This window comes from Carassius carassius, chromosome 35, assembly GCF_963082965.1.
Source record: "Carassius carassius chromosome 35, fCarCar2.1, whole genome shotgun sequence".
Classification (NCBI taxonomy): domain Eukaryota; kingdom Metazoa; phylum Chordata; class Actinopteri; order Cypriniformes; family Cyprinidae; genus Carassius; species Carassius carassius.
In genome coordinates, this window is record NC_081789.1 from 3173159 (window position 1) to 3198416 (window position 25258).

The 25258-nt window shown below is 37.0% G+C and overlaps 2 protein-coding genes across 4 annotated transcripts in view; one reads left to right on the plus strand and one right to left on the minus strand.

Annotated features, from left to right (window-relative positions):
• The first annotated feature begins 326 nt into the window (after positions 1-326).
• Positions 327-10307, plus strand: bdh1 (3-hydroxybutyrate dehydrogenase, type 1). Its single transcript, XM_059524276.1, has 5 exons — positions 327-569; positions 1546-1656; positions 1982-2117; positions 5678-5830; positions 9674-10307. The coding sequence occupies exons 1-5, from the start codon at positions 357-359 to the stop codon at positions 10138-10140; spliced, it is 1080 nt and encodes a 359-aa protein (XP_059380259.1). The 5' UTR covers positions 327-356; the 3' UTR covers positions 10141-10307.
• A 6093-nt stretch (positions 10308-16400) lies between these two features.
• Positions 16401-25258, minus strand: part of nck1b (NCK adaptor protein 1b) — a 36453-nt gene continuing 27595 nt past the window's right edge. For 2 of the 3 annotated variants that reach the window (XM_059524277.1, XM_059524280.1), the window contains 2 exons: positions 17245-17960; positions 16401-17138 (listed from right to left, as the gene is read on the minus strand). In XM_059524277.1, coding sequence (XP_059380260.1) covers positions 16938-17138; positions 17245-17960 — 917 coding nt within the window. In that variant the 3' untranslated portion in view covers positions 16401-16937. Of the gene's footprint in view, positions 17139-17244; positions 17961-24615; positions 24766-25258 lie in introns of those variants that run through there. The other variant, XM_059524279.1, reaches the window with a different exon arrangement.

Consider the following 25258-nt stretch of genomic DNA (forward strand, 5'->3'; position numbering starts at 1 on the left):
TTACATTTATATTTTGAATATATATATAGGCTTCAGACGGAACCTTTTTTATTATTATTTTTCTTTCACATTTCAAATGACCCATTAAAAATATCCTAACTCATTTTTTAAGGTAGCATAATGATTAGCTTTAAATTAATAGATAAACACACGTGCCTCGTCTGTTGGTTATTGTTGATTAAAGTGGACTGTTATTCATTTTATCATAATTTATGCTCGTGGCTCCGCCCCTCAAGTGCACTCTCTATTTTAGATGGATAAGGTAAGCATCCCCTTTATTTGCGTATGTTTGGATAATTCATGAGACGTGGCTCTATGGCCCCGCCTCCGCCAGAGTTGTCAACAGTCATTTCAAGATGGCTGCACTGCCGCTGGTGAGGGTCGCGCTGCTCGTCGCGTTCTCGGTGTTTCTGACGCTCGTCCTGGGCTTCGGCTTACCGTCTGTGCTCAACATCTTTGCGCGGTACTGCGGCTTCCCGGAGGCGAGCGTCACCGAGAGCATAGTGCTGCTGTACGCGCTGTTCGTGCTGTATGTGGCCATGCCGCGCCTGCCTCGCGGGACAGTGACGGTACAGTAACTACACACATCAGCTAACAAACGGCGTATTACAGTACGATATTATATGAGTCTGAACTCAAGTTAGTGTACTTTTGATTAACTTGAGTGTCTTAATTCTATAATGCACAAAAAAGTGTATTAGTCCACTTTATTGAATTATGCAAATGCAAGTACATTAACGTTATGTATTATTATAATCATGAAATAAGTGGTACATTATGCAATATGTGTATGTATGTATGTATGTATGTATATATATATATGTTTGTGTGTGTGTGTGCATGTAATGAAATATATTACTAATTGTGTCTTTGACTCATATAGAGTGCTAGTGATGAATGATATCAATGTGCTTATGTGCTTTTTTTGCATTTGTTTTTATTAGTTCTTTAATGCACATTTGTAATGGTATTACCATCAAAGAGGAGACACAAGGCTCCAAATATACATGTATTGCGTTGCATCTGTAGTAGAAAAGGTACGTGATGCAATATATGTGTACCATGAAATGTAGAAATAATTATTTTTTGCCTTATATGGAGGCCAAGTACTAATGGAGCCCTAGTGATGAGCGATATGAATTTAAATTTTTATTTAATTAATTTTTTTATATAGATGCAAATGCATTTTGTATCTCAGTGCTTATGAACCTGCATTGTCATAAGAAATGTAGATACATAAGAATTTTATAGGTTTTGAATTTATAGAAATGAATGACGTATGAGATAGAAATTGGTCAAAGTGCATGCAATTTCTATACATTTTGTATTATCGTAAATTTAATATTTATTTTATTGAAATGCTAACTAATAAATCTAAACGAGGTGATTATTATATTCTATTTGGATTATATTCCATTCGCTTCCAGCTCAGCTGAGGACCGTTTTGTTCTCAGCAGGCCGGTGAATTGTTGGCACATTCGCTTGAGGTTGCACAGTAATGCCGTGGCTCTATGAGAGTAATATTGAGTAATGTTTCCTCTGCAGGTTGAAGGGAAAGCGGTGCTCATTACCGGCTGTGACACTGGATTCGGACTGGCTTTGGCCAAGCACTTCCACAAGCTCGGGTTCACTGTGTTTGCAGGTTGTCTGTTTAAGGTAATGGTTGAACTATTCCTGCAATGAGCAGCTCGGCTTAAGTTGATTTATTAACACACACACACATATATATATATATATATATATACATACATACTGTTGGCTGGAAGTCTAGAGAGTTTGAGATGATGCAATATATTGCACAAGATTCAGTTGGGCTTGTGTCAAACCTTTTTCATAATTCTAGAACTATGACCACATGACCATGTCACAGTTATGTATGTATAGTTCTTTAAAGTTTTTTGGTAATGCAAACTAAACCCGTATTAGGATAAATGATCGGTGATGCAGAGTGTGTGATGTGGTGTTGTGTGTGTGGATGAAGGACGGAGAAGGTGCGAAGGAGCTGGAGAGCCTTCACTCAGAGAAGCTGAAGGTGTTGCAGCTGGACGTCTGCAGTGAGGAGCAGGTCTCTGAGGCGCTTCAGGTCCTGACCGCAAACCTGGACGAGCCAGAGAAAGGTGAGGGCCGTTCAAAGGTCATTCAGGGAGACCAGACAGACCACCGTAATGGAGAATGTGGACATTTCAGTGCAGAGTTATTTTAGTATTATTTATAGTTGCGCTTTTTTCTTTTTATACATCTATATAGCTACAGTAATGGCCAAAAATATTGGCACCCTTGGTAAATATGATCAAAGAAGGCTGTGAAAATTCATCTGCATTGTTAATCCTTTTGATCTTTTATTAAAAAAATTTCATCAGATGATAAGAATTTAAAATGGGGGGAAATATCATTATGAAATAAATGTTTTTCTCTAATACACACTGGCCACTATTAACTATAGCTTTTCATCTAATATTTATATACATACAAAATTAATAAGATCTCTCCAATAGAATTTATTTATTCAGTAACATGTGAAACCATGATAAAACCATTCTTGTTTGTGCTTTTGTCATTTTTTTATTAGTTTTTTTTTTTTAATGATTGGGCTTTATTTATTTATTTTTGCAGTTATAGTATAGTATAGTATAGTAACTCATTTTCAGTCAGCTGCCAAGGCAGTATTTCTAATATTTTAATCTTTTTAAGTTTTCTAAAATGTATTTATATTTTATGTAATAAAGTAGATTTATATTTTATTTCAGCTTCATTTCAGTAGAAAATGAAATTATTCATTCATTAAAAATATATATTTTTATTTACAGACAAATGTTTTAATGGAAGGTGTTCTGATGTCGCTGAAATTAAGGTGCCATGTATTTGCAAGTAACAAAAAAACGTGTTGTGAAAAAAAAAAAAAAAAAAGTGAGTGTGGAGCATTACATTTAAATGTTTCCCAAACGTGTTTTTCAGTTTGTGAACTTTTTTTTTTTTTTTTTTTTTTTTTAACTTATGTATTTATGAATGTTTATACAAAAATATATTCAGATGTCAGTAGAATAAATAATTTATCTGTTTTTTATTCCCAACATCAGACAGTCGATAAGCAGTTTTAAAGCAGAACTACTTTGTATGATGTGATAAAAATTGTTAAATGCATGTAAAACATTAATATCTTCACTTTGGCATCTCTATTTTATTGCTTTTTCTTTTCTTTTCTTTTCGGTTTTTTTTTTTTTTTTTTTTTGAATAGACCTGATCAAATTTATGCTGTTTGTTATTTTCCATATGTGATTTTGGTTCCTACAGGTGTAAACAGTGATGAACAATAATTAATCTGATGGTCGGGTGGGTGTGGCTAGAAACTGTTAAAGCTGATTTGTTTAGAGGGAATAATGGCCCCACCCCCTGCTGTCAATCACTGTGCCTCACCTCACACTAAACCACACCCACCAGATACAGCCGTATAGAGGAATGATTGTTCATCACTCTTTATACCTGCTATAAACTATATGAGTAGATGACCTGTGTTACAGATCAAACAGAAAACAACCAGCAGCATACATTTCCTTAAAAATAAGGCACACTGTAAAACAGTTCATTAGTTTACAAAACACACTATTTACTGACTTAAACTCAGAACTGAAGCTGCGTGATCCTTGTGCCATTTCCTTGATCTAAACACTCGAATATGAAGAAATGAAAAATATCTAAACTGGAGCTTCTCATGAAAAAATCTAAGATAAAAAAAATTAAAATCTAAAATTACGAGATAAAGTCGTTATGTTTCGAGAATAAATTTTCACATATTTGGAATTTACACAAAGAAAACAGTTTATTTTATTGTATTGTTTCACATAAATAATAATTTCACATATATTTATGGTGTATAAAGCGTTAAATAAGAGAGCTACAGCACCCCCCGAAGGAATGTCGATTGTGTGTGTGAGCTGATGTTCAGATAAAAAGTTGTTCCTGTTCAGTCTGTTAATAAATATCTTATTCTTGATTCCTCATCCCAGTAAGATGATGCGGCCGCTCGGACACAACAATATTCAAATCAATCCGGGTGACCTGCAACTTCTCCCGGTGCTCTCAATCCAGGACATTTACATATGCAATAAAGGCCTACTCTCGAAATAATATAACTTTAATTTCTACTCGTTAAATTCTCAAAACATTTCGACTTTATTCTCGTAATATTTCGACTTTATTCCTGTAATATTTCGACTTTACTCTCGAAGTATTTCGACTTTACTCTCGAAGTGTTTCGACTTTACTCTCGAAGTGTTTCGACTTTACTCTCGAAGTGTTTCGACTTTACTCTCGAAGTGTTTCGACTTTACTCTCGAAGTGTTTCGACTTTACTCTCGAAGTGTTTCGACTTTACTCTCGAAGTGTTTCGACTTTACTCTCGAAGTGTTTCGACTTTACTCTCGAAGTGTTTCGACTTTACTCTCGAAGTGTTTCGACTTTAATCTTGTAATATTAAATTTTTTATAAATGTTCATAAATTGAAGAACACTATGCGGTAGTTAACACAGATAAAAGTCCTGCTTCTGAAACTAATTGGCCAAACTGGAAAACTTACTGGATGAATATAATATAAAATAAACAGAGTAAAAAAGTTATTGCAACTTTTTATCTCTCAATACTGACTTTTACACACAAGTGCTTTTTTCCTCAGAATTGCATGATATAAAAGAATTATATACACACAGTTGTCAGTTATAAAGTCAGAACTGTGAAATAAAATAAATAAATACAATTTTTCCTTCAGTGGCAGAAACAGACTTCCATATAGATCCTCCCATGTTAATACTGAGATCCATCCCCGAATAAAACTTTGTCAACTGAATATTTCTTCTTGTAATGTTTTTAAGCTCACTAAATAATTATATATTGGCCAAGTTTGTCTTTATCCTTTTTTTAAATGTGTTAAACCTGTAACTGCTGAACCTGTTTGTAATTCTGATAACAGCGTAATTTAAAATAATAACGGTTTGCAATATAAATTAGCATAACAGACTGTTTTTGTGAATGACACGCGACACTTCACACATTCACACAACAAACTGCCACCCCACTCTTACTTTAAAAGGTGCTGAATGTAATTTGTTAAATTGGACCAAAAAAAATATCACAGCATGTTTCCTAAATATCTAAAAACATTGAAATCACATACTTGTGAATCAAAGCTGCAGCAAGTTATTTTACTTTTAAATATGCGTTCAGTGTCAAATGTCTGTTTTTGTTTTGGTCTGTGTGACTCCGCCCACTGACAGTTCACCCAATAGTATTTCAACACTGGGTTGCCAGTTGGTGGAAAACCGAGCATATTGCAGCAGAGTAAACCAGTAAACGAACTGGGTCAGAGAGGACAGATTCTACTCGACCTAAAAATCTGGCAACCCTTGTGAGGGCTGAGTCTGAGCAGGAGGAGGGGGCGGGACAACCAACACTTTCCAATATTTTGAATTTGGACTGCAGTACCATATTCAACCACTAGCTCTCAATTTAACATACTGCAGCTTTAAAAATAAGTGGGATAAGATATTAAGGGTTCATAATTAAACATGGTGAGCAGAAAAAGTTTTGCATGTTTACTTGTGTTATATATTTGTTCATAACTGTGTGAATTGAATCAGGATGTCTGATCGGTGAGTTTGAGGGGGTTTGTGATTATATCTCGCAGGTCTGTGGGCTGTGGTCAACAATGCTGGTATCTCCACATTCGGTGAGGTGGAGTTCACAACCATGGACACGTACAAGCAGGTTTCAGAGGTCAACCTGTGGGGCACCATCAGAGTGACCAAAGCCTTCCTACCTCTCATCCGCAGGGCTAAAGGTACAGTAATGATGAACACTCTCCATGCAATCCAAGTGTGTGTTCCTGCGGTCAACAGACTTAGATAATGCTGCAGGCCTTTTAGTCGTGATGATCTTGTGGGTATAGATAATATGTAATTTGGTTTGGTAGTTTATTTTGCAGACAGATGTTAATGTTTCTCTTCTACAGTTTCCACTTCTGTTAGTCTTTCACTGAATTAAATGAATGTTTGGATCTGAATGGATCAATGGTTAAAGCAAATGGACTTTGGAGTTTATTGTCTGACAAACACTTGTGATTTCAGTGTTTTGTGTTTTCAGTGAATGTTTGATATTTTTTATTAAGTATATTTTTATGATATGATTTTGACATTGCTTCATGATATAAAAATGTGTATCTATCTATCTATCTATCTACATCTATCTATATATACATATATATATATGTGTATGTATGTATGTATGTATGTATGTATGTGTATATGTAAATATCATTTTATTTAAATGTATATTTTAATATGATTTTTTTCATAGTCAGAAATTTAGTGGATTACATATGGTAAAAAGCACAAATATTAACACGCATTGCCAATATATATATATTTTGTTTTACTTATTTATTTATTTTTTGTCAAAACGGTCTGTGTTCATCAGTACTCGTCCTACTTTTGTCCTAGTAGGACAATATTTGGCCAAGATACAACAATTTGAAAAACTAAAAATCGAAATCATTGAAAATCTAAATATTGAGAAAATCGCATTTAAAGTTGTACAAACAAAGTTCTTATCAATGCATTTTACAAATCAAAGTTTAACTTGATATCTTTACGTTAGAAAATTTACAAAATATCTTAATGGAACATGATCTTTACTTAATAACCTAATGATTTTTGGCATTAAAAAAATATATAATTTTGACCCGTACAATGTATGCTTAAGCTGCTTAAGACTGGTTTTGTGCTCCAGTGTCACATTTATGAACCTCATTTGATTTTTTTATAAATATAATGTTACAGAAGATTTCTGTAAGGATGTTCTTTTGAACTTCCTATTCATCAAATAATCCTAAAAAGAAATGTATCATGGTTTCCACAAAAAATATGAAGTGGCACAACTGTTTGTAACATTGATAATAATCAGTTATAATAATTCATAACTGTTGCGTACATACAAAACCTGCCCTGAAAGAGGCATATGCTACTTCCTAAGCAAAAGGTGGGATTTACAAAAAACAAACATGGTGGGAAAATTTGTGCACCTGCAAGCAAACTCTGACCCATGCATACAGACTTTTTTTCCTGGAGAGAGAAAAGTAATGAAGTAAACAACGATTTTAAACCGTTTTCATTTCATCATATACATCTACAATAAATATTCCACTCTCATTAATGGAAATAAGCACTGAAATTACATAAAGTCATTACGCAGAAGTTAAACTAAAATTATGACTTTAGAAAAGAGATGTAACAATTTAACTGTGAGCCGGTTGAAAATCGATTCAAATATGTGACGATTCGAATCGGTTGAGATACTAAGCAAATCACGATTCAATTAGGGTTAGGTGTTTATATGAGTGTATATCTGAGAGGAACTTACTGTCTTTAGAAAAGTTTAGATTAGGGCTGCACGATATTGGGAAAAAATGACATTGCGATATTTTATTTTTCTGCGATTTATATATTGCGATATTTTTTCTTACAAACAAAAATGGGGTGAGCACACTTACATTCTCATTTTAAATGATTTAAACATCGACACCATCGTGTCAATTGATTAATATGCGTGAGGGAGAGAGAGCAAGACAGCGCTCGTGTTGTTTGAAAACGGCTCTCTCTCTCTCTCTCTCTCTCTCTCTCAATTCAATTCATATTGCTTTATTGGCATGACATACAAAGGTACATATTGCCAAAACATTGTACATAGCAGAATAGAAACAAACAAAACAAAAATACATATATATTCATAAGAAAAAAAAATTACATGCAAAATAAATCCATATACATTTCTATAAACATTGATGGTACTTCTAATGCTCTCTCTCTCTGTCTCTCTCGTGCGCGCACTCTCTCTCTGTCTCTCTCGTGCGCTCTCTCTCTCTCTCTGTCTCTCTCGCGCGCTCTCTCTCTCTCTCTCTGTCTGTCTCTCTCGCGCTCTCTCTCTCTCTCTGTCTCTCTCGCGCTCCCTCTCTCTCTGCCCTGTTAAACTTGCATGTGGTTTTCAGTCCTGTCAATTATAAACTTTCACTCTATGATGGTTAAGCTGTGCAATTAATCCGCAAATCACATTCGTCAAGGGCAGGGGAGTAGCTGGCCCGTACTTTTAATGAATAACGGATCAACTACGACAGCCTACATCGCACATCCTGCAATGTGACTATCGTGGATTCGTACATCGCGATATCGATGCTTAAACGACACATCGTGCAGCCCTAGTTTAGATGGTATTTTTTCTTTTGATCTTGCCCTGTATAAAGCATATTAAAGTTCATAAGTGCAGCGCTGCTTTGTTTACATCGGAAACCAAGGAAACGCTTTAAGCGCCATCTGCTGGCAGAGAGTGAATCTGCGTCTCGTTCAGCTCATCTGCTCATCTGCTGTTTCGGTTTCATGCAGATATTTTTTATGCATAGTTTCACAAAACTGAAGTCAAACCATTCTGTTTTTGTTTCAAATTTCAAAATTATACAATCTAATTCAGATTAAAAACTGTTCGTGTTGCGTGTATGCAGCATCTTTGTTTGGATCGTGATTAAAATGCAGTGGTTGTCTCTAATGTTGAATGCAAAGAGCACACAAAGCCTTATTTTGTTTATATGAAGGGATTTGTGTTATTTGGGTTATTTATATGATTTTGGGCTTGTTTTAAAATTTCAATTTAGTTTGATTTACATTACATTTGAATTTGGTTATTTAGCAGATGCTTTTATCCAAAACAACTTACAAATGAGGACAATAGAAGCAATCAAAACCAACAAAGAGCAATACAATGCAAGCACTTTATTATTATAGTGTTATATTTAATTTTCACAAAGAAATGTGCTACATCTTGTCTAAGCGATAATTAAAACACATTTTATTTATAATTTGTCTTAAATCTCATTTTGTAAAAAAATTAATTGTGAATCGAAATCGTTGTGAATTGTTACATCCTTACTTTAGAGTAGACATTGCCTATTTGTAGCAGATGCGCTTGATTACTTTTACTGTGGTATGTTATGTTTTAATGACCGCGAGGAGTGCTATAGGTGCACAATTTCTTTAAACTAAACTCCACATCTCATGTTGTGAGAAAATATTTTTAGCGAGAACAATGATCAATGAGATTGAGTCAGATAATTTTATATTTACACTGCAATAAATATAAGCCTATATTTTTCCACTAAAAATAGATGTTCACCTTCACCAAAACTGAATTCATTTAATTAGATTTTTTTTAAACAATTGAAATATTATTAGGCCAATGGAATTGAATGAGATCAACTCTATTCTAAATATTTTTTCTTAACTATTTAAAAAAAAAAGTACATCTATTCTAAAACATAACAATGATACTGGATGATTTTTAGCAAAAAAAAAAAAAGTGTATGGCACAAATGACATTTATAATCTGTATCTCATAGTAATGATATGCTGATTATGCATAGTAATCCATGAAAATCTAATGAAATCTACAGTGAGTTTCATAAATGAGACCCTAGAAATGTTTCTTGAGCAGCAAATCATCATATCAGAATGATTTCTGAAGATCATGTGACACTGAAGACTGGAGGAATGACGCTGAAATTACAGCTGCACATCACAGGAATAAATTACATTTTTAAAATATTCAAATAGAAAAACAATTTTTTGTCTTTTGGTCACAGGTCGTGTGGTGAACATCGCCAGCATGTACGGCAGAATGGGAAACACTCTCCGATCCCCTTACTGTGTATCCAAATACGGAGTGGAGGCTTTTTCTGATTGTCTCAGGTATGAAATGAAGGCTTGGGGCGTTAAAGTTTCCATCATTGAGCCTGGAAACTTTATCGTGGCCACTGGTATCCTGACACGTGATATAGTCACGACAACGGCAGAGAAGCTCTGGAAGGAGGCACCCCCTGGTCTCCAGGAGGACTATGGGAAAGCTCACTTTGAGCAGTACATGGCTCTCATGCGCTCCTACTGCAACAGCGGCCAGCGAGAGATCGAGCCAGTTTTAGACGACATCTCCGATGCCATCACGTCCAAATGTCCGTACACACGGTACAACCCCATGGAGCCGCACTGGTGGATCCGCATGCAAATAATGACCCACCTTCCTGCGGCCATCTCAGACAGACTCTACTTCTGATGAGATGCCAACTTCCAATACGTTCGTCACAGGGTGAATCAATGAATTAATATATGCCATATCGAACGTAATAGTATACAATCTTTTAAATAACAATTCAAAAAAGAATTAGCATACAATCTTAAATTTGAAAAATGAATCACAAAGGAATATTCTAGGTAAAATATGTGTGAAGTCCAAAATATTCTTTTAAAGGGATAGTTCACCCAGAAATGAAAGTTTGATGTTCATTTCCTCACCCTCAGGTCGTCCAAGATGTATTTGACTATTTTTCTTCAGTAGAACAGTAAAGAAGATTTTCAGCTGAAACTGTGGTCCTTAGTGATTCATAAAATGCATGTCACCAGCTGCTGTCACTTTAAGAGACAAAAAAAAAAACATACAGGCAAGACAAAATGAATACCTGTTGCTCCTGATAATATACTGAGGTCTTATGAAGCAAAACAATCAATCTGTGCAAGAAACTGAACATTATTGTTATTATTATCATCATCACCGTTATGTGTAATCCAGCGCCTCATGCACTCTGGTCATGTTCAGTTTCTTGCACAGACTGATTGTTTCGCTTCATAATACTTCAATATATATTGTCAGGAGCTACTGGTATTAATTTTGTGTTCCTTGATGTGGTTTTTGTGTCTGTTAACTCACATTTTATGAATCACCAAGGACCACAGTTTCAGCTAAAAATCTTCTATAAAAAAAGAAGAGGCCTGAGTGTGAGGAAATTCACTGCACGTTTTCATTTTTGGCTGAACTATACCTTTGAGTTTAAATGTATGCACTTTGATTCACTTTATCGTATTTTAGACACATTAATGGTTAAGTATTTTGGAAATGTGAACACTTCCCAGTATTTTGATTTGGTCACACAGACATTTCCATACAGCGATCACGAATCCCCAGAGGCCTGAAGCCAGCAGCAGTGAAAAGCAGCATTATACAGCACGTCCCGGCTGGCTGCTCATGTGGCAGATGTTTTAGTGTGGCTCCTTTCATTGAAAGGATGAACCCACAGATGAACAAAAGAGGACGACTGTGGTTCTGTCACTGCTTTCTTAGGAGAAACAATAAGAGTGAGGGGCTGAAACAGATATGAAAGAGTCGACACTTTTTCCCTTTATGAGCATTTCTTCCAAGAATCTGAATGATTCAATTTTGAGGTATTATGGGATCACTTGCCATTCACTTTAACAATTTTTGTGCTGAAATGTTCTGAATGTTGAAATTAATGTATACATATGCAGCATCCCAATTTGCATAGTTCTATGCAGTAAAAAGATGTACTTTGCTTCATTGTATGTAGTAAGACTGGCTGTGTTAAAAATAGCACGCAAGCATACTATTCTTACTTACTGTTGCTGCAGTATGTAGTATGTACTAGCATTCAGAAGTTTGGGATCAGTATGATTTTAAAAGGAGTCTCTTTTGCTCACCAAGGCTGCATCAAAATGAATGCATTCTGATTCTGATCAAAAGTACAGTAATTATATGAAATATTGCAATTTAAATTAAAAATTTGTAACACAAATATGGCTCAATTTAATGTGTTCTTGGTGATATAAATATACATATAAACTACTGCCCCCAAACCTTTGAATGGCATTATAGTTTGCACAGAATGCAGATTTTATGAATGACAGCTTAAGAGCGTGGACTTGTGTATCCCACAATTCAATGCACTAGACTTCACCTTCCATCCAGAGTGATCGCTTGTGATTTTTCACACCTCTTGCTTCAGTTATTTGATTGGTCTTGAATTTTGAATGAATCCAAAAAAAAAAAAGCCGCTGAATTAATCCTTTAGTATTTTCATATTTTACAGTGAAAATGTGTAGAATAAAGCTTTACTGCTTTACTGAAAAAGTACAAGTGCACAATGTATACTGCACAATAGTAAGATCTAGTATACAATTTTGAACATAGCCAGAATGGTAGAAACAACCACATTATACATTTCTGATCCAGAACCTATTTAAATGTGCTTGGAAGCATTAAAGCCTCTATATAAAGTACTTTATTTTTATTATAACTTTTTTTATTTTGAAATTTAAGGATAATACGATTAGCAACTGCTGTGGCAGTTTCAGTCTTGCATTGCTGGCTTTTTTTAAATGACTAAACATTCCTTAAGATAACTGTCACAAACCACTACTCTTTCCTTAATGCAAGGGCTAATAGGCATTATTAGCCTAAACACCTCATATATACACTGAAAAAATGATACTAAAAATTTTAAGGTAAATAGTTGCAAACAGTTTATTTTAGCTACATTAAAAAAAATGTTGACAGGTCAACTGAGTGTTTATTTAAATGAAGCTAAAATAAATTGATTGCAACCACTTACCTTAAAATCTTGTCAATGCAGTGAATCATTTTCAGTGATTTGAAACACTAGGATTTTTGATTCACTTATGCTGATTTCACAAACTATATCCAGTAGAATGGATTGCATGGGAACAGGAATGACATCAAATGTTGGCCACCAGAGAGAGCAGTTGAGTTGGCATCTGTAGCCATCAACCTCTTTCAAAAGAAAAACACTAACAGTATAATCAAATAGTGTATCTAGTTATGTCTTTGCTCTCTCTACACATAATGTAATTGCCTAATACGGACCAAGTGTTTGCATGGCTTTCTTGATTTCTTGTGAATGTGAAAACCAGTAAAGTGTATGCAAGTTTCTACAAAATTCATTCTACAAGACTAGATGAGAAACTTTCATTGCGGTGTGCTTTGTGTTTAATATAACTTACTGTATGCTGCAACACGATAATACAGTACTGTATGCACAGCATTCACATCTAATATTTTAGGGATTTTCACTGGCTTTGCTTGTGCAATCATGGAGAGTACATTTATGTATTTAGGGAACTCTGCAGACGCAAGTAATTGCGCTCGTAATGGTCACACGTTGCCCCAGCGGTTCTCTATCAAATCCTTTCTCTTCCTACAGCTGACATGTTTCACATTGTTTAAGTATGCATTTTGACTGTTTTTTGTCTTAATTGTCTCATGCACAGCATGTGTAAAGACATTATGATTCCTAGTAGGTCTTCATTAAATGCCTTCAATATCTTTTCTATAGCAGTGCAACACAAAATCATGCAGGATAACATTTCAAATGACATTTACTCATTAAGCTTTTATACATAGTTTTAACCTCTGAAATTGTGACACCACATTTATGCTCCGGATGATATTAAAGAGATGTCAAAATATATTGATGTAGTTTATTTCTTCCTTTGTACATTCTTAACTCTTCATCGAGACATACAACTACATTTGATTTTCACAGCACCTTCAGGCCCATTTACAGAGACGGTTCACTCATAGTTGAGACAAAATTAGTTTACTCAAAACTGGTCAATTAAGCTCACAACAGCAACTATACATGTTTTTCAGTAGAGGATCTAATGGTCTGAATTCAGAATTAATTCTTTTATAAATTAAGCAAAATTTAGTTTATAAGGGCAGTGCTTTCTCAATTATTCTTTTTTTATTCTCTCAGATAGCTTAGACATGGTAGATGGAGTAATTTACTCCCCAATATTCCTGGTTTCAGTAACGTTTGGAGACAATATGTTGGCAAATTAGCCAAAACCTAGTACAAATGTGTTACAATGCTACATAATTCAAAGTATTGTCCAAGTTTGGATGTCCAAACAGCTCAAATCACTTACAACATGATTCCAAAAGTAAGGACAGAAAATCTATTTGGTCACAACTTGGAGGGGAAAAAAAGCAAATGGAAGTCTACATGATTGATAACAACAGTAAGTCTAATTACTAGGTATCTCGTAAGTTCACTAGTATATCTAGCAGTCTTATATACACACAGGTATACTCTTATATCCAACACAAATACTAATAAGTAATCATGTTTGCTGGGCCTACTTACCTTAGTCAGTAGTAGATGTAATATTTAACACAAATTAAAGATGTGTCCAATCCTGCCCTTAGATTAGTGGTTCCCAATCCTGGTCCCAGGAAAGTCCCAAACACTGCATTTAGACATTTTAGATGTCTTTCTAATCATTTGATTCAACCCATCAGCTCATAGTAAAAACACCAAGACCTCAAACGTGTTTCAGATAAGAGAGATTATTGGGAGTTCTCCAGGACCAGGATTGGGAACCACTTTCTTAGATGGCAAACTTTTAGCAGAATTTACTTCCAACACACTGAACCAGCTAATCAAGGTCTTCAGGATCACTAGGAAATTCCACACAGGTGTGTTGGAGCTAAGCCCTGTATGAAAGTGGACCCTTTAGGAACAGGATTGAACACACCTTGTACAACCCTCTGAACTTAAAAATGGCTTTTAACCCGACTAAGTTTTATATCGGGGATTCCAGCCTTAATTAAACATAATTTCAGGTCTTCAGACTCACTAGAACAGGGTTGTCCAAACTCGATCCTGGAGGGCCGGTGTCCTGCAGAGTTTAGCTCCAACCAGCTCCAAAACACCTGCTTGTAAGTTTCTAGTATGCCTTGTGAGACCTTGATTAGCTGGTCCATGTGTTTAATTGGGGTTGGAGCAAAACTCAGCAGGACACCGGCCCTCCAGTACCAAGTTTAGACACCACTGCACTAGAAACTTCCTGGCAAGTTTGTTGAAGTTGATTTGAGCTAATTTCTGCAGAACGTTGGCCCTCCAGGAAAATTAGACACCCCTGGTCTAAATGGGAGGTCACTTAAGTCACGAGACAAGTCATGACATGTTCCCCAGTAAGGATGATTGTATGACCAGGATGTGGTCTGTGGACATCTAGCACTTATCAAGGGTATATTACACACATAAAAAGTGATACTCAAAATGTATGCATCTTATAGTAACATTTTGGTTCCACCAACTGAGATGAAGGCACATTTTAAAGCACAAAACTATCTGATAAGACTACATGTCTCCATTATCCCTCATCCAAAACAAGTGGATCTCAACTGCTTGATCAAAACAAATTGGGTAGCAGGGTTGTTTTGATAGATTGTTTCTTGGTAGACGTCATCCAATAAGTACTTGTTGCTTGGCATCCCCTTAGCCTCAAAAACCATTAACAAAACAACCGAAGGCAGAAGAAAAATTATACTGTTTGGTAATGTTGAGTCAGCACTTGGTCCTGAAGCACCTTACTCACACTGAACCAATCTGAACTGGTCACAATGAAAAAAAATCTGTAATTTACAATTAATTCCAAGATTAAATCACTTGAGCAAACTCTGCATGTCTCACCCATTCTTTTATTTTTTCTCTTCACCCACACATCCCCAAAAAATCCCCATTGCTCAACTCTCACCCCAGTCCAGCTCCGAACAGCTGGAGAAGTAATTTCAGTCATAGTGATGGTTGCCTGGAGAAGAGCCCAGATCATCACTCTACTCATAATTCTTTAGAAAAGAAAATTCCATGTTTCCCAACTTGAATCGGAGACATGTCCAGGAAAATCTCTTTCCCATTGCCTGATCCACCAAACATAATTATCTAGTAAGTTTTACTTACAAACATCTGATCCTCAATGGAACATCTCTTACCATTTATCATAAACAGTTGAAAACTAAAAGAAAGCAGCACTGTGGATCTTGATCTCCATGCGATATGGATCCTTCCTTGAAACTGGAGCACACAATGCTGCCTTCATGCTGACACGCTTTCATTCATTCTCTACACTACAATACGTATGCTCATTTGAGAAAGCTAGCAACCAAATGAGTGCAAAGCAAAGACAAACACTTGATGAAGCTTTAAACCACCACCACCACCGATAACTAAATCCATAGCCATTGCACCAGTTGTATTGCAATTTCAGCCTGGATCATGAAAGACTGCTTTTATTAGTAAAACTGCATTATAAAAGACCTATTGTGTATACCAATGTGGTTTAATCTTCTTTAATCATCTGTCATGGCATTGCAGTTCAGGTTCCAATTAAGATCTGGAAATCTTGCACAAAGTCCCATATTCATTCAAATAAATGCCTAGTACGGGACATTAATCACAGCTAAGTCCTATGACAAAATGGAGACATCATATTTATTGCATGGCATGGATTCTGACAGATCCAACATGTGTGGATACATTTAGGACTAGCTGACAAACCACAATAATAGGCACCTTGATTGTCAGCTTCTGAAACTTTACCCCTCATAAATACAGATGTCATCCTCAATAAGACCTTAAGCTTGTTTTAATGTTGGAAACATGCAGTTGCAAGACTGTAGTTCAAGATTAATCCCAAAAAGATTGTGCCTAATTCTGAATATTGGTTTTCATCAGTCACTTTTATTGCTGGAGCATTTTGCAGAAATATTGATTCCTAATAAATATAGCAGATTACGTCAATTTCAACAGTTCAATGTGGTTCAGGCAATGCAGGCAGTAACAGACAGTAGGTGAGACCTTTGAAACATGTTGAGCAAAGTTCTTCTGCAGTCAGGACTTAAACAGCAGAAACTTGAAAGGACAGTTAAAAAATTGGCAGGGAAGTTAAAGAACAAATAAAAATACATTTTTGAAATCAAAGAAAAAAGAATCTATATTAACAAAAGAAGACATGGGTTGTAATTCTAATACATGTTGACATCAAAATACACTGCATCACCTATGGTCTAAACATACTGTATTTTGATACATTGGGTGTGTGCCTCAATGAAATCTGAGCAAGTTTCCGAGCGAATGAACGGGAGTTCATTGTCCATCTCTCCCTGTACCTCCCATTCTTGGAATGCTTGATATTTCCCAGTCCGTCCGTCTGTCTGGAAGTGTAGTCACTGTTAACTGGATATTCTTTTTACTTGGATCAGGAGGCAGCCAGAGCCTTGACCAGGTAAAGTTTGTCGCCCTGTTCGCTGGTGAAAATGGGTGCCTTTTTGTAGTGTTCCACCAACTCCTCCATTGAGTTAAACTTGCGTTGTCCGATGCAGTAGAGGTTGTCCTTCAGCTGGACTTTGAAATGCTTGTTTTTGGACTGAGCTTTCAGTGATATTGAAAAGTCATTGGGCTAGAAAAAGAAAAGAGGGAGAAAGGGAAAACGTCAACAATTGCTTGAAAGAAGGAATCTTAATTTATTTCTCAAAATATAAGAAAGACCGTTTCTGTCTACTTACGGAGGACTCACTGTCCCGGATAAGAAAGTCTCCCTCTGTGCCCCTCTGGTTGAGTGCCACCTCTGCCTGATGACGTGTCACCTTCCCATAGTACCACTGCTTGCCAGCGAAGCGTCCACTGGATGAAGGCTCAATGTAGTCACAGTCAGGTGTGGGTGGCCCAGCCATGCTGGCTGAGTTGTGCGACTCCTGCAGAACAGTCACGTAGTTCTTCGGCACAAGTCCCATCTGCCCATCGGCTTTGCGACACTTCCACCACTCTGGGTCATTTTCGGGCTTCTCCACAACATCCATAACCTCCCCCTTCTCAAAGTTCAGCTCTTCATCGTTGCCCGAGCTGAACGGGTAGAGTGCCTGTACTGTGTGTAGCACCTGATTGCCGTTCGCACTATGAACAACAGCAGCCAATTTCTCCGACAAGCCAGAGTCGTTGCTCGCCGATCCATCTGCATCCTCCGTCACGTAGTTGGATGGGAACCATCCCGAATGGCCATTGTAGCTCCCTCTCCACCAGCCATCGCTGCACTTCTCCATGACAATGACCCTTGTGCCCTTAACCAATGACAATTCATCTTCCCGCTCTGCCGTGTAGCTGAATTTGACTAGCGCAGGAAGGTTTAGGTCATACAGACGTTCACCATTGTCCGGGTAGAGGTCAGAGTCCGCGTTGGAGGCCGTTTCACGCATGCCTGTCTTCCGTTTCACCTTGCCAATTCCTGCATACATAAAGAACAGCCATTCAGGTTTTCCCAAATACACAATTAGTGTCCCTTCTTTGTTCTCAACTACTTGTACTTGTAGTATTGCAGATGAAAGCTGCAGTCAGTGTGGACGCCCCAAAATAAATTGGCTTCAACTTCATTGAAACTATTTAGCAACTAGGGGATTTCGATGTTTCATTAAGTTTACCTTATTTGTTAACAAATCACCTTTTCAGAGAGCTTGTTTCTGCATTCTAGGATTGCCTTCTACAATAATACATAAGATACTGCTTTAGAAAGTGGCAGATACAAGGTACAAGGCAACGTAATTTTGCTGCTCAACTTTGTGAAGTCTTCATTACAAGGGGGCATTCAGAATCGGGCTTGTAACCTGAAGGTCCCAGGTTCAAGTCTTGGTAACGGCAGGAATTGTGGGTTGGGTGGTTGGGGGGGAGTGAATGAACAGCGTCAACTGAGGTACACTTGAACAAGGTACTGAACCCCCAATTGCACTCTGGGTTCTGCAACAAAAATGGCTGCCCACTACTCCAGTGTGTGCACTACAGTTCACTACAGTGTTGGTGCACTTGGATGGGTTAAATGCAAAGCACAAATTCAGAGTATGGAACACAATACCTGGCTGTGTGTCACTTCACTTACTTATTTACTCACTGCTTCTGCATATACCTGACACCTTCATTTGGTTTTGTATCAGTTCTTTTTTTATATTAAGAAAAAGCTCATATCTTTATTCTTGCACTACTTTCTACTAAAAAATACACACATTTAACTAAAGGCATTTTGTCAATGGAAAGCCATGTTCAGAAATTAAAAATGTGTTGAGACAGTCTCTTCAGGGGGTAATTTCATCACCCTGCACTCATTCCATTCTTGTTTAAATTATTCTGTGAAACCAAAGAACATTGTATTATGATACAGGCACCAACAGGCAGGGCACAAGTGAAAAAACAACTTGTCCAAACACATGTTACAGTGCAGTCAGGCTTGTGTTTTCATACTGACAGGGTGCTATCAGCTCCCGCCTGCTTGAGCAATGTTTCCTCTCTTAGTAAACACGGGCACTGGTCCAGTTTCAAAACCACCCAATTACAACCAACTAATCATGTTCTCACCACTTTTTACAACTCATAGATCATATGACAAGCTGTGCATTTTCGCCTTCCTCCTTGATCATGGAGATGATTCAATTATTCCCATGTGAACGTGCATGTAGTAGCAACAGAACAATTCTGCAAACAAAAATAAATGCTTACTTTGTGACAATGCAAAACATATAGCCACCATGATACAAGGGGGCAAGTTTACTCTAAGAAAGGTTATTTATCATTTTCCACATGTCTCGCACAGCTGTGTGGTCTAGTTCTGTTATTCAGAAAAAAGTACAAGTAATTGCAAAGAGACACTGGAATGATCACCACACCCATCGTCCTCCTCCATGAGGAAGAAGTGAGCAAGGGAGTGTTGGGTTAGGTTCATGGATACTGTCGAGGACACCGGCCTGTCTGACCACATTAGGTCAAGCTAAGTGGGCTGGTCTGGAGGATTAATGGAGAATAGACCCCAAGGCCTTTTTTTACCATGTTGGTGGGTTTGGCAAAGGTTTGTGAATAGTGTTACCGTGCAGGAATGTCCACTTGGCAGTGAAGTTTGTACTGGCCCAATCCAAAGGCCCAAGGACAGTTAAACCCTCTTTCTCTTTACATACTTTACAAAAAAAAAAAGCAAAGCAATATAATTATGTTACTGGATGGTAGTACCATGGTAATTTATAGAACACAAAATGCATGGCACTTCAAAGAATGCCATGGTATCACGATAGTATCTCTGCTGTTTGCTGGTCTAAGATGGTTTGCTTAAAGTAAGCCAACCCCCACTAAAACCATCAGAACCAAACCACACCAAATTACTTTAAGCTGGTTCACCCGGTTTTCAACATGGAAGTGGGAAAACTCAGTCTTTATATTTCAAATTAATATACCTGTAGGCAGGGTTCAAGAACCAGATGTGATTTAACAAAACTTTTCAAACCAAAAAAGCAGGTGAAACCTTGGAACCACTCTTACCTAATCTAAAAGGAAATCACCCAATTTACTTCATGCTTGCTCAGGGGTTAAAGGTTAACATAGTGAGAACAAAGCTTTTCCAATCGCTCTTTCTGCTATAAGCGAGAGGCCAGAAGAATTTACTCTGTGCCTGCAGATACCTCTACTGCCTAATTTGCAATACAAATGTATGAAATCCCAAACCATGACGTATTTGCCTTTGGCCTCCAAGCTATGTCAGATTAAGGGGGATTGACATTTGCATGGTCAATGTGAGCAGGAAGTGAATGTGAAGTGTATGAGCAATACTAACTGGAGCATTTAGTGCCCCATGCGTGAGCGTGTTGGTGCATGTAACCACAGATGTGTGAATCTTCTGACAGCATGAGTTCAACTCGTCTACAAATTCAAAAGCCACCCAAAAAGAAAATTCTGTTAGATTATTCACTCTCATGTCATTCCCTTCCATCATGACCATATCATTAGGTCAGCGAGTTGATATGAACCAGATAAGTATGATTTATGACAGAATCATTCAGAAAGGTTTTATAAACAGATCAAATGATTCATTAAAAAGATCCAAATAAAACGTTAGTGATCTAATTCATTAATCTAATTCATAAAAAAATTAGGACAATTTGAATGAAAAAGTGTGAATAAATAAAAATTTGGACTAAAAATGCAGGTTCAAATATACAAGGATTATGAAGGCAAATTTGAAGTTGTCACTTGTTAATAAAGGCAACTGATGTTGGGTGTGTGAATGTTCAGACCAGTGGTGGTTTTCTTGAGCGTGATACGACTGATGTTGTTTCACGAGACAGGGAAAGTAATCCACCCACTCAGTCATGGGATAAGTCCGTCTACATGGTCTCTAGTGAGCTGACTTTGGCAGTTTACACAAGTCTCTTAATTAACACTTCTAGACAGTAACCAACCACATTAACGCAAACACACAATTTCGCAAATAGTTTGGATTACACATGGCGGGTGTTTCCCACTTAAATATATGCTTTATTTAATACATGGAATTGTACTTTTTAAAAACAGATCTGTGCATGTGTTGAAGAAAAAGTTAATAATGCTAGTCAGAATTTACCACCATAATGCAATGAGTTTTCGGTCCACCCAAAGTCTCTGATATTCTCTACGAGTCCATGGATGTGCTGCTGAAAGAACAAAACACATTGTATTGAGCCATGGTGTATTTCCTGAATACAAAATTAGGAATTTTATTGGATTCCTATGGAGGTTGCTCAGGAAGGAAGCTGCACGCTTTGTATGGCCATAACTCGTGTTTATATATTATATATCTCTTTTATTATCTTTTCCAATATAACTTTTAAACATTAACTTTTAAATCAAATTTGACCAAAAACTGCCATCTGTAATTAACTGGCAAACATGACAACTTGTAAAAACCCAACAGAGTTCCATATAAAGTTCTATTCCACCCACCCAACACACTACATCCACTTCCCTTCCATTTCAAGTCTTTCCTCTGAGTGCAGCATGAGCTGACTTAGATTAGTTGTTTCCTGTGATGAGTTCATCCTATTGTTCTCCAATACAAGGCTGTACTCAATTCAAAAGCAACCTATGGCTATGAATAGGTGGATTTTATGCTAGCTAAATAAATGACATGAAAGTGTGGCAAACAAACATAACTGGTTTATAAAAATATATATATGTGTATTTTTTTAGATTTTGCAGAATGTGCCCAAGTGTATGAATGAAAGAGATGCAAGCAAAACTAGTAAAAACAGGAAAGAAAAATCACTTGCACTTCTAATGTAAGAACTGGGCTCAAAGTCAAGCGGAAAACAAGACATTCTTTCAACTCAAAAAGACGAGACATCAAAAGTCCTCCAATGACAGTGACTGTAAACCACAGAGCCTTCAGCTGCTCAAGACTGTGTGCACATCACATGCTCGCTCGATGCACAAACCAATTAAAAACAATCTGCAACGAACAGACCTCGAAATTCATTTTAACTTCCCTAAATGAAACCTGCAAATGCTCAAGATAAGCTTAAAAAAACCAAGATGTTACAAAGACAGATTCAGCAATAATAAGAAATACCAGAAATACCATATTTCAACCCAACCATAAAAAAAATAATAAAAAAATGGCTATTTTAGATCAAGTTTGACAAAAATAAACATTACAGTGATGATGTGTACACAAATTATACAAAATCTAATTTCTTTTGATTGTGAGGTGAAACATTTCATTAGATTCACCGTAATTACGCACTGACACTCCTTTCTGGTGCAGGTAGTCTGACGACACGCTGGTATAAATAGCCTCTGTTGCACATCTGTGCTTGTTTGGCTAGTGCAGGCCCGTCGAGAGCTCCTCTAGGAGTCAAACGGGGGTCACAGCCCAACCACGTATGCAGCACCATCAGCCTGCTGTGTGTTTAAGTCAGGAACACTCCAGAAAGCCGTCAGCACTTCCTGTACTCGTCTTGTGTGAGAGGATGCTAGCATCTGAATTAAAGCTGCGCGTTTGTCCCTCTCACAAATCGACATTATCTCTGGTGTTTTCCACCAGCTTTATAAGCGGCGGAGTGAGAAGTGGAGAAAAACAGACGGATGGGCTGACGCTGCAGTGAATCAACAATCCGGTTTCCTCACTTCCTCTCTCACAGGCTCCAAAGATCCGAGGAGAAATTGCTCTCAAATTAGAGCTCTTCCGCTACGAGCGACAGGAAAACAGAGAAAGGGTCTGAAAAACTGGGAGAAAAGGATGCCAAAATCTAAGACCACCTCTCAGGGGTGAGTTTCATTCAAACTCGTATCACTTTCTTCAGTAAAACACAAAAGGAGATATTCCTTTAAAGAAACATTTGCGTTGACATTTAAATATGGTGCATTTAGGTTTATTTCAGGTTTAAGGTCATCTAATGCCAAACATCATTGATGGTCACATGTCATGTGGCTAAATGCATGGACGAATGAGAATTAAGATACAAGCGTATGAGCATGAACTAAACACCAATGTTAGTAATCCAGCTGACACCGCCAAAACATATACATTTAAACTATATTTATTTTCATGTGATGGCTGATAGTTGATGAATGCTTGATTATAAAGTTCTATTCAATTCAGTCTAAAAGAACTGGAAATAAAACCCCCAAAAACTGAACAATTAAAAACTACAAATGAACTACAAATGAATTTGGGCATCAAAATTTTAAATTAGCTGAAGATTACACTTAATAATGTTATTCAATTGTAACTAATTAAAAAATAACTAAGATGCATGTTAGATGATTTTTAAAATAGAGAACATTAGCAATTAATTATTAAAAACATTCAAAGTTTTAGGTTCAATGGGATAATAAGAAAATAAAGGTTGGTTTTATTTATTGCTGTTTTCCCCAGCAAGGACACTGTGAACTGATCAAAAGTGACCGTAAAGACATTTATAATGTAAATTCTAACACCAAGAACTTTGATAATATTGATATTAATATATCAGAATGATTTCTGAAGGAAATGACACCGAAGACTTGAGTAACGAAGCTAAAAATTTGGCATTACCAAATAAAAATATTAACTTTAAATTGAAAATGTTTTTAAAAATACTGTATTTATCAAACAAATGTAGCCTGTGTGAACAAAAGAGAACAATAATACAAAATAAACAAAAACGTACCAATCCCAAACGTTTACGCAATATATATTTTTACAATAGCTATGGTAGTGATGAACAATATTGGTATGGGTCATACGGGTTTTTAAAATACGTTTTTGGGTATACAGTCCCTTTATGATCCTTATATCTCAAGCACAATTACATACCGATACACACACCACCCCATCATGTCTTACAGTCCTTCAGCATCTTTTAATTCATGTCGACAAGACACTACTGTCATCACATCAGTCCTGTCAGAGACTGTAGAAACTAACAACTTGTTCCACCAGCGGCTGTCCCAGAAGAGATACGAGCTTCATCAATCATCACACAGTGCTTTCAGTGAGAGCTGACACCAGGAATCCCCACGACAGCAGACCCTCAGCACCTGAACGCGACGCATCAAGAAGAACTGGTGGGTTTCCAAACCAAACTTGATTAAAAGAGGCTTGGGCTGGGAGAGAAAACTCCAGTTGAGTGTAACAGGAGAGTTTAAGTGCACAAAGAAGAGTGGAAGTTCTTTACACTGTGTTGATTGCAGTGTGTGTATGTGTGTGTGTGTGCGCGTGTGTGTGTGTGTAGTGCAATTACAGGCTTTTCAGAGCACTGCCCGCCCAGCTGCTCGACTAACACACAGAGAGCAAGAGAAAAAAAAAAAAAACCTTTTCAAGCCAACTAGTCTGTTCACTCTTATTTGGCTTCCAAATTTTTGTAAAGTGTGTACAAATGATGGATTAATAGAAAAGGAGAGTAAAAATAGTGAGTGTGTGTGTGTGTGTGTGTGTGTGTGGTGGGGGTTACTGACAAACTCACACTCAGAAGGGAAAAGCCTTTCACACTTCCCTAATCCTTCAACCAAGAATGTCTCAATGCAAACTCAATCCAAGCTAAAACTTTCAGCGCTGTCAGATTTCTAGACTGGCGATAGAACGAGGAGGAGAGAAAAGTGGCAAAACTCACGGAAGAAGTGTTTGAAGAGATCAGCCATATCCATTTTGGGCTATCCAGGCGACTCGGCACTTCCCTCTGCAGCTGTGCAACTATTCCATGTGAAACACCCTCCCACGAGTCAACCGCTCTCCGGCTGCCTGACCATGTGACCAGTGTGGACCAATCACAATCACTCCCTCCTTTAGCAGGACTAGTCTGCCCCTCATACACACATAGGGAACTCATGGCATCTATGGTGACTAGCAGGCAACCCTGACTGCCAATATCAGTCTGCTTTAAAAACTGATTTTTATTCTCAAATGCAAGTTTGCACAGAAGAAGCCATGAACATCCAGTCTGTTCATACTAAAACAAGAAGAGTTTCCGGTTGGTTTTCTTTTGGAAATATGTTTCAAATTAAAGCATGTCTGTGTGTGTCAAAATTGTCATTAAAATCAAAATCGTAAAATTTATCAAAGAAATTGCGATAGATTTTTTTTTTGTCCATATCGCACAGCCCTACTAGCTAGTGTGTATTTGTATAGTTATTGAGAAAATTTAGTTTGATCATATTTTCTTAAAATAAACCGTGTCGCAAGGCTGATGCAATCAACACCACAAATATGATTACAAAACCATGAAGTCATGAGGGTCTTTTCTTTTTGTTTTTACT

What these genes read in the sequence shown, in the direction of transcription:
- bdh1 (XM_059524276.1), top strand. Translation starts at nt 357, where the DNA reads ATGGCTGCACTGCCGCTGGTGAGGGTCGCGCTGCTCGTCGCGTTCTCG. An exon ending in TTGCAGGTTGTCTGTTTAAG is followed by an intron (nt 1,657 to 1,981) that starts GTAATGGTTGAA and finishes GTGTGGATGAAG; the next exon opens with GACGGAGAAGGTGCGAAGGA. An exon ending in TCTCATCCGCAGGGCTAAAG is followed by an intron (nt 5,831 to 9,673) that starts GTACAGTAATGA and finishes TTTTGGTCACAG; the next exon opens with GTCGTGTGGTGAACATCGCC.